Source organism: Camelina sativa, chromosome 15 (assembly GCF_000633955.1).
Source record: "Camelina sativa cultivar DH55 chromosome 15, Cs, whole genome shotgun sequence".
In the NCBI taxonomy this organism is placed as follows: domain Eukaryota; kingdom Viridiplantae; phylum Streptophyta; class Magnoliopsida; order Brassicales; family Brassicaceae; genus Camelina; species Camelina sativa.
Genome location: NC_025699.1, coordinates 23,802,072 through 23,811,998, shown reverse-complemented (window position 1 = coordinate 23,811,998; position 9,927 = coordinate 23,802,072). Strand labels below are relative to the sequence as shown.

The 9,927-nt window shown below is 35.7% G+C and overlaps 2 protein-coding genes across 2 annotated transcripts; both read left to right on the top strand.

Moving 5' to 3' along the window:
- Positions 360-5,238, top strand: LOC104747394 (ribonuclease 3-like protein 3). Its single transcript, XM_010469022.2, has 7 exons — positions 360-759; positions 858-1,010; positions 1,117-2,192; positions 2,500-3,004; positions 3,097-3,246; positions 3,344-3,705; positions 4,452-5,238. Exons 1-7 carry the CDS (start codon positions 430-432, stop codon positions 5,038-5,040), a joined length of 3,165 nt encoding a protein of 1,054 aa, XP_010467324.2. The 5' UTR covers positions 360-429; the 3' UTR covers positions 5,041-5,238.
- On the top strand, positions 5,603-6,649 carry LOC104747392 (uncharacterized transmembrane protein DDB_G0289901-like). The gene is made up of 2 exons (XM_010469020.2): positions 5,603-6,166; positions 6,271-6,649. Exons 1-2 carry the CDS (start codon positions 5,614-5,616, stop codon positions 6,522-6,524), a joined length of 807 nt encoding a protein of 268 aa, XP_010467322.1. The 5' UTR covers positions 5,603-5,613; the 3' UTR covers positions 6,525-6,649.

The window sequence follows — 9,927 nt, the reverse complement described above, 5'->3', positions numbered from 1 at the left end:
AAAATACAGTTTGGAATATCTATGATTTTATTTGTTACCATTAATATATCAATTATTAATTTGGAATATCCCTAATATTTAGGTGTAACTACTAATATTAATATATGAATTAATCTATAACCTATCTATAACATATTTGTAACTATTTGTAACTATTTATTATAAATATAAAGTCTACAATAATTATGTGGTGTACTTCCCCTTTTATTAAAAAGGATCCTCAGTTTTGATTCACTTGAACAAAAACCAAATTTAAACCAAACTTGTGTCAAACCAAAACTAAACCAAACCAAACTATGGTTTCTTTACCAAAACTAAACTAAACCAAACTAAAAGAAACCGAACACGCGTGTGTTGTGTCAAAGAAACCAAAGAAACAGAGCCCTTAATATATCCGATCTACGACGCCGCCTTGAGCTTTGGCCGGAGATGGAATCTGTAGAAGCCGTGGAGAATACCTTAAACTACAGTTTCAAGGATAAGAATCTTCTCAAGGAAGCTATAACACAAACCTCGTGTAGTAATATTGAATCATCTACTTTATTCGAACGGCTTGAGTTCCTCGGCGATTCAGTTCTCGAGCTTGCCTTCACTAATTACCTCCACCTCACTTACCCTGATCTCAATTTCAAACCCAAGGAGCTTCGCGTTATACGAACTGCTAGTGTAAGTAACGAGACCTTCGCTCGTGTTGCCGTTAAGCACAATCTCCACCAATGCCTTATACTCGAGGATCCTGATCCTTCTACAGATGCAAAGGTACTTTTTAACAGTCTAGTAATGGCTCTGTTTTTTGTTTTTATGTTGAATGATTTGAGAACATGTTTGGTTTGGTTTTGGTGTCTATGTATTGAAAGATTAAAGAATTCTCAGAAGCAGTGAGTAAAGAAGATGAACCACTTCCGTTTGGTGGAGCGGTGAAAGCTCCGAAGATACTCGCTGATTGTATAGAGTCATTAGCTGGAGCTGTATACATTGATGTGGATTTTGATTTGCATAGAGTTTGGGAGGTATGTGTGTGTTTTTTTATGTTAGTCTTCCCTACTTTGGTCCTTTTGTTCTATGTTTTATTATTATACGTTTCTTGAATTAAAGATTGAGTAAAAATGTTTGTAGATCTTCAGGGGACTTGTGGAGCCAATATATACACTGGATCGTTTAAAGCAGGACCCTGAACCTGAAAGAACACTTCTTAGGCTTTTTCATGTGGCTGATAAACTTGGCAAGCCAATCGAGTTCAAGTCTTTCAAAGATGATGAGGACGGTAGATATGTTTTTGAGGTCTATGTTGGTGATAAACTTTTTGGTTGTCGGCGTTCTAATAGTATAAATAATGCAAAGCAGACAGCTGCTAAAGAAGCATTAAGTAGGATGGTATCTATGCCCATTGAAAAGATTGTTGATGAGGATAAACTTGCCGTTGAAATCGAAGATGCGAAACGGAAGTTGTTTGAGATTTGCTCCACTGAAAAGGTTAGGTTACAGACTGGAGGATCACCTTCTTTGCTCACCACCTCTGAGAATGAAACAGTTATGGATGAGGATAGGATACATGTTGGACTTGAAGATGTGAAAATGAAGTTGTTTGAGATTTGCGCCGCGGAAAAGCTCCGATCACAGAGTGAGTCATCTTCTTTACCAACTGCCTCTGAGAACAGCTTCACCTATGAAGTTACACCAACGAAAATGGATGTTGGACCTGAAGATGTGAAAGGGGAGTCGTTTGAGTTTTGCTCCACTGAAATGCTCAGATCACGGACTGAATTATCTTCGTTACCAACCGCCTCCGAGAACCTTTTGACCGATGAAATGAGACGAGAACAAATGGTTATTGATGACAAGAGTCCACATGAAGATGTGAAACGGAAGTTGTTTGAGATTAGCTCCCCTGAAAAGCTTCAGTTACAGACTGAACCACCTTCTATCCCCACCGCTTCTGAGAACCCTTTAGAACAAATGGTTATTGATGATGATACTCCAAATGTTGAACCTGTAGATGCGAAAGCGAAGTTGTTTGAGATTTGCTCCACTAGAAAGCTCCAAATACAAATTGGATCCAATACCTCTGTGAACCCTTTAACCTATGAAATGCCAATAAAACAAATGGTTGTTGATGAGGTTAAACCTAAAGATTCGAAATTGAAGTTGTCTCAGATTTGTGCCATGAATAACTGGCCCAATCCGATTTTCAGGTATATCTTGTCCCCTACATGTTTCTTTCCTAAGTACTAATTACTGTTTAAAAGGACCATGATCCAAAGTCAAGTTAATATCTATGTGTAGTCTACACTCTTATAATCTTAAAAGGGAGAACACGTTTGCTAATCTATGGTTAAACTCTTACAATTTAGGGTAGACAATTCACACATTGATGCTCGTAAGATCAGTGTGAGTTTAGCTGTATATATAAATTGTTTTTTACTTTGTGTGCCTCTCAGTAACTATATTCATGCCATATTAACTTAAAACATTTTTGTTACTGTGTTTGACTTTTTTAAGTTCTGAGGAAAAACATGGGCGAAAAAATAAGCATAGATTTGTTTGTTCAGCCAAGATTGAGATACCAACGATAGAAGGTACCTTTGAGATGAAGGGAGATATAGAATCAAAGAAAAAGGAAGCAGAAAACTCCTCAGCCTACTACATGATAAAAGCCTTGGAATCTTCTCTAATGAGTAATCCGCAAATGCGTGAAAGTTTATATTCAGTGGGAGCTGTGGAGAAGATCTTAAACTACAGTTTCAAGAACAAAAATCTTCTGAGAGAAGCGCTTACGTACAACAATTCTAATTCACTTTTACTTCAGCGGCTTAACTTTGTTGGCAAGCCTGCTCTTTCTCTCGCCCTCATGAATCATATATACCTCGCTCACCCTAAGCTCGAACCTAACGAGTTGGAGTTGTTGCGAAGTGCAAATACACGTAACGATAGGTTCGCTCGTGTCATCGTCAAACATGGCATCTACAAATTCCTTATATACAGTGTTCCCAATTCAGAAAGAGAGGTAAATCATTTTTATCTCTTGTGAATGTTCGCTTTGATCGAGAACATATCTTCTTATGTTATATACTCACTACTTTTGGTGTCATCTCTTAGGTTATAAAGTTCATAGAGTTGTTAGGCAAAGAAGATGATCCAGATCCATACAAATTTGTGAAATCCCCAAAATTAATCACTGACCTTGTAGATTCTATAGCTGGAGCTGTTTATATAGATGTGAATCTTGATGTTAAAAGGCTCTGGGAGGTTTGTTATGTTCTCACTCGCTTTTTGTGTTTTGGAATTCTGTGTTATTATATTATGATTCTCAACTTACAAAAAAAAAAATAAATGAAATTTGCAGATAATGGGGAGTCTTTTGGAGCCAGTACTAACACTTGATGATTTGCGGCAGCAACCTGATATAATTCTTACGCTTTTTGGCGTGGGATATAAACAAGGCAAGCGAGTTGAATTCAAGTATCGTAAAATTGGCAGCCGGTCCATTATTGGTGAGGTATACCTTGATGATAAATTTATAGCTTGTGGGAAGCCTAATAAGTGTGGAAATATCGCAAAGATGAATGCTGCTAGAGCGGCTTTACAGACTTTGTCGGAGAGTATGCCCATTGAAATGGTTATGAATGATTACATTGAATATGAAGATGCAAAAGAGAAGTTGATTGGGATTTGCAAAGACAGAAACTTGTCAAACCCGGTTTTCAGGTATATATTAGTCCTACTCACTTTAGAGATGTCTTGTTTCTAGGGTCTTGTAATCTCAGGAAGCATAGTGCATTTACTGTTTTTACTGTGAGTGACTCAATGCGCCATATTAACAGATACAACCNGCTCTGGGAGGTTTGTTATGTTCTCACTCGCTTTTTGTGTTTTGGAATTCTGTGTTATTATATTATGATTCTCAACTTACAAAAAAAAAAAAAATGAAATTTGCAGATAATGGGGAGTCTTTTGGAGCCAGTACTAACACTTGATGATTTGCGGCAGCAACCTGATATAATTCTTACGCTTTTTGGCGTGGGATATAAACAAGGCAAGCGAGTTGAATTCAAGTATCGTAAAATTGGCAGCCGGTCCATTATTGGTGAGGTATACCTTGATGATAAATTTATAGCTTGTGGGAAGCCTAATAAGTGTGGAAATATCGCAAAGATGAATGCTGCTAGAGCGGCTTTACAGACGTTGTCGGAGAGTATGCCCATTGAAATGGTTATGAATGATTACATTGAATATGAAGATGCAAAAGAGAAGTTGATTGGGATTTGCAAAGACAGAAACTTGTCAAACCCGGTTTTCAGGTATATATTAGTCCTACTCACTTTAGAGATGTCTTGTTCCTAGGGTCTTGTAATCTCAGGAAGCATAGTGCATTTACTGTTTTTACTGTGAGTGACTCAATGCGCCATATTAACAGATACAACCATTATGCTACTTTGTTCAAATCTTTTCAGTTTTAAGAGCTTTGAGAAGGGATATATTTGTACAGTTAAGGTTGAGACTTCAACTGAAGAAGAAGGTACCTTATGCATCAAAGGTTTCAAAAGACAACGTAAGAAGATAGCTGAAAACAACGCAGCCTCCCACATGATAAGAACTCTGAAATCTTCTCCGTTGAGTCGTGTCCTAAAGAATCTGCAACTGCAGCAACTTTTAGATGAGAAGAAGGATCGGAAGATGCTGAGAACTTTAGAAAAGAAGAAGAATTCTGAAAAGAGGAAGCGGCAAAGTTTAGATGAGAGCAAGAATCCACAAACGCAGAACAATTTAGATGAGAAGAAGAATCTGGAAATGGAGAACAGTTTAGATGAGAAGAAGAGTCCACAACTGCATAACAGTTTAGATGAGAACAAGAATCAGCAAATGCAGAATAGTTCAGATGAGAAAGGGAATCTGCAAATGCCGAATAGTTTAGAAAAGAAGAAGAATCAGCTTTCAAGAAAGAGAAGGCGGCAAGAAGAGAACAAGAATCTGGAAATGGAGAATAGTTTAGATGAGAACGAGAACATGCATCAAAAGCAGAAGAAGAGGAAAAGGCGTTGAAAGATTTTGTTAAGTTTTTTGGTATTTCTCTTTTGCACAGTTGACAAACGCTTATTGTAGTTCATTAATCTTATTGGTGCAATGAGTGAGTCTCTAGAATTAATCAAACTGTCCTCCATTCCAATTTTTGTCTTTTCTTTTGGTCAGCCATTTTTGTCAACTTTTTGTGATAATTACAATATTTAAGTCCTCCAGTTCTAAAAAGTTTCAAAACTCCAAGTTCAAGTTGGAATTGTAAAACTCAAAACTTATCTAGTTAATTTTAGCTTCAATTTCAAATATATAATTTTTTTTTTTTTTCTTTTTTTTTGTTCAAGTGAAAATTTCCTTTTATGTGAGATTGGCGGACAAAAGGAAACATCCAATAAACAAGATTAATGGGAAGAATAATTAAGAGCATAGATGTGATAATGATAAGAAATATAAATTTGAAAACCGTTATTATTTAAATATTCTGTTCATAAACCAATTGGGAATATACTTCTTAAGTTATCCTTCTCTATAAATACGTTTCTAACCTATACCATTAGTCACAAACAATACTAAAACAAAGCACGTAAGAAGAAAAAAACGATGGCTCTCTCTGGTTCACAAAAGAAACTGCTCATACTCGTCGTGGCCGTTGCATGTCTCTCCTCATCTGGCGCAGAGGCGTGGAGCTGGAGTTGGAGCAACGGTTCGGGTTGGGGTTGGGGATCTGACGGGTCAAGTAGCTCTAGCTCAGGTCCTGGTTCAGACTCTGACGGTTCAAGTTGGAGTTGGGGCTCCTTCCCTGGTTGGGGATCCGACAACTCAGGTTCAGGTTCAAACGCTGATGGATCTGGTTGGGGTTGGGGTTGGGGATGGGGATCTGATAGGTCAAGCGGCTCTGGCTCCGGTTCAGGTTCAGGTACCAACCCTGACGGTTCAAGTTGGAGTTGGAACTGGAGTCCTAAGTCAGGCTGGAGTTGGAGTTGGGGCTCAAACGATAACAATTCAAACAGTTCGGGTTGGGGTTCGGGTTCTGACACGGACTGTGAAACACCAAGAAAGATCGTAGTGGGAGGATCAGAAGGATGGACGAAAGGGTTAGGTTACAAAGAATGGGCTTCCATTAATGCTCCTTTCTACGTCAATGATATTCTTGGTTAGTAAATTTAGTTAGTGATAATGTTGAATAACTCTAATTTGATGAAATTTAAGGTTAAAATAACTAAATAATTGGTGATAATTTTTTTTTCTTTCTAACAGTTTTCAAGTATGACAAATCTGCCAAGCGCCGGAATAATGTGTATTTGTTCCAAGACCCATGGAGTTACATGAATTGCGATTTCAAGAATGCCAGAAAGATTGGTTCAACGAAGAAAGGATCTCAAGAAAGTTTCAACTTCACACTTAGGAAAATACAGCCTTACTTCTTTGCCTCGGGGGAGCATGATGGAGATTATTGCTGTAACCATAACATGAAGTTCACTGTCTTCCCAGTTCCTCACCGTTCTGATTAAATCTTTAAGCCTAACATGTTATTATAACATGAAGTGTAGTTATGGGTTTTTGATTAGTTTTTCGTTTTTGAATACTCTTTATTTTTTGGATATGAGAGATTGATCTAGGGTTTTTAATACTCTTCAAAAACATATTATGTACCTAAAGTTATACTTATTTTATGATGATAATACCTTAGTAATATATGCATGATTAGATTAACATCCATAATATATTAGTTAACAATTGTATATTCAAACAAACATTTAGGGGTTCTTCAATCATAGATTTTAATAAAATTCTGCCTCGCTCTGCGGTTATTTAAGTTAATGATTCTTTAAATCATGTTTTAGAATATAGTGTTATTGGATCTTACATCTGCAAATTATGTTTAATCGATTGTACAATTTCGTGTTATATAATTAGGATTTAAACTCTTAATTAAAATCTAGTTTTATCTAAATCTAAAATTTTGAGAATATTCACAATCCACATATATATATATATATATATATATATATATATATATTTTTTTTTGAAATTCTTTTTTTTGTACTTTATTCAACAATGAGTAACTTAATAATATCATGTTCTCTAATTCGAGACATTTGAAATGAAAGCTTCTAGAGTTTCATAAGTAAATTGCTAAAAACTAGATTCAAGATATACTCTAGAGATTTTAAAATCGATGCACATAATCAATCCTTATTGATAATATCCAATTCAAATTCTTAAGATCGTAAAACCTAGAGAATTGTTTTTAAGTTAAGATTGAATAACACACAATTTCAATTATATTAATAAAGGTTTTTGTAACTCCTTGCACATTCGGTGGAGCATAACTATATTGGCATTAGGATAATCTGGGCATGCCCAACAAAATTGAGCTTTAGGACCGACGCAACACCAGCATTCCTTTTTAGTTATCAGATCACAAGTGGAGCTGACACAAGGTTGTGTTAATTTCTCAACCACTGATCTCTCTGTCTTTCGAATTTCCATTGTCCCACCTAATACATTGATTTGAAATACACAATCAAAGATTTAAGGATGAATAATAAAAGAGACATTTGATATATGAGAAAAATATAGACGCGCGCGTACACTCATGTAGAGCGAAGATGGCGAACATGACTATGCATATTGCGTTATATGTGATGATTTCATGGCAATCTTTTATTTTCTTGCTCGTTTAGTTATCTTGGCCTCTCTCTCCTTTCTCTCTCTATGCTTGTCTTCCATGGAGATGTGACATGCGAGATATTTAGCTTCCGGCAAGCCTTTTTCCACTGCTCACAAAATCACATTGGAAGCCGGCAACTAAGGAGCCCTACGCTAATAAAATATATGCACACAGTCACGGCTAATATATGGCTAAACTAAATAAATAATGGAAAGCCACGAAATGCTAAAAACAATTTGTGGCATTTTGGGGGCAACTTCATGGCTAAAAGCTACAACACAACAACAAAAATGGGTGTGATAAGATGGTACGAATTTAGCCACAAGATATATGTGGCACAGTAGCACGAGAGCTGAACACGGCGAATCCTTGGCTATATATATTTGCCATAGACTAAATATTCGTTTACAAAACTTACAATAACGTCACTTGAAGTTTCGACACAAAGCTGAATTAATTTCAATCAATCTTATTTGGTTTGTTGAGTTTTAACGAAAAGCCGAATGGATATATTCGTTTCGACAAAAACCAAGAGTGATTGAATTCATTTTTAACAGCAAGTCTCGGATATGCAATGAATATGCGTGATATTTGATTTTAGCTATAGAGCATTTGTGGCTAATTCGTGGGTAGATTGTGTTATAAATACCATACATCTTCCTATCGTGTCATACAACACTAAAAAACAAATGTTATTTTGCTAAAAAAAAAAAAAAAATCTCTAACTTTCTTTAGTCGAGAGATGCATTTACTCAGTTTGCATGTCATCAAACTTCCTACATGGAGCAATTAATTTTATCGTGTCTTTGTGCATGGTGTAGGAACAATAAGTAACTTGATAGTTGATACGAATATTGTTTCCAAACATTTATATCGGAGTGGAATTAAGGGGAATTATTATATCTAGACGAGTCATGGAAAAAATTGTTATGACGACGTGGATGAAAAATAGTTGAGGGCAAATCTTTCTTTTGGTTGAAGATGAAACATGAATAATCTTTTCTCAACAGATCATACGCTCCACAACTCTTGTCACGATTAGTGACTGATCAGCCCCTGCTTGGACTCGTTTACAATCTCAAAACAATAATGTGGAGTAACACTCACCTCTAATATGGATTGATTCTAAGCAATCCCACGAAAACAGTGACTCCTTCTCACACCTAAGAGCTATTGATGTCCTTCTTCCCTTGAAAGCACTAAAAACCGGCCCAACCATCTTGCTCCTCCAACCTCACCCAAGCTTCTCTTTAGCCCTCTGGAACAACAACAAGCCAACTTTCTCTTTCTCTTTTTCTCTCGAAGCGACAAAAACACACTAGAAAAAAAGAGAAAGAGGCTAGGTCAAGTTTTGTTTAGAAAAAATATGATTTTCAAACTAATTTTGGACTTAACGAACGATTTAAAACAAACCGAATAACCACTAAACTAGTGCTGTCAACCGATACTTTTTTTGGTGTCTGATCAACACTCGTACTCTTACACTCGGGATGTTACATATTGTAATTTAGAAGTTAGTCTTAATATTGATTTTAAGGAGATAAACACATGAAACCTACAAATGAAAGATCATGTGATATTTTTTATGGAGGACACACATGAAACCTATAAATAAAAAGATTATGTGATATAAGCGTAATGCACGAATGACAGCTTCATAGAATTTTTATATGGTTTATCAAATTTAAATTCATAAATAAAATTTATGTAAAACATAAATTTATTTATATCATAATATGTTTAGTTACATAGTATTACGTACATAATTTAGTGTTTTAATTCAAACTCACGCCTTCTACTTATACAAAGGAATATACTTTATATAATAATGCTTTTGAAATTCTGATATTTATGAAAGCAACATATTTTGTTGTCAAAAAGAAAAAAAAAAAAAAAAAGAAAAAAAGAAAGAAAGCAACATATCTTATTATTTTATCAAAACAGGGCTTGAATTTTAAATAGACATTTTGTAAGCATTTTTCTTCACCATTCGGGTAATCTTCGACTATCCAACAAAATATCGGTTGTGGGTTAGGCCCAAAGCAGCACCAACTCTCCTGATTTTGCATTATGGTTTTACGACAGTTTCTCAACATTAAACAGCGATCTCTCTATCGTTATTAGGAATGTCGCCTAACTAATTCCAAAAATGAGTTCAAAGAAGAAGGACGGTTACATTCTTTATATATTGCCCAAAGATTTTTATCCCATTCGATATGGCACTACAACAAAAATGAGCT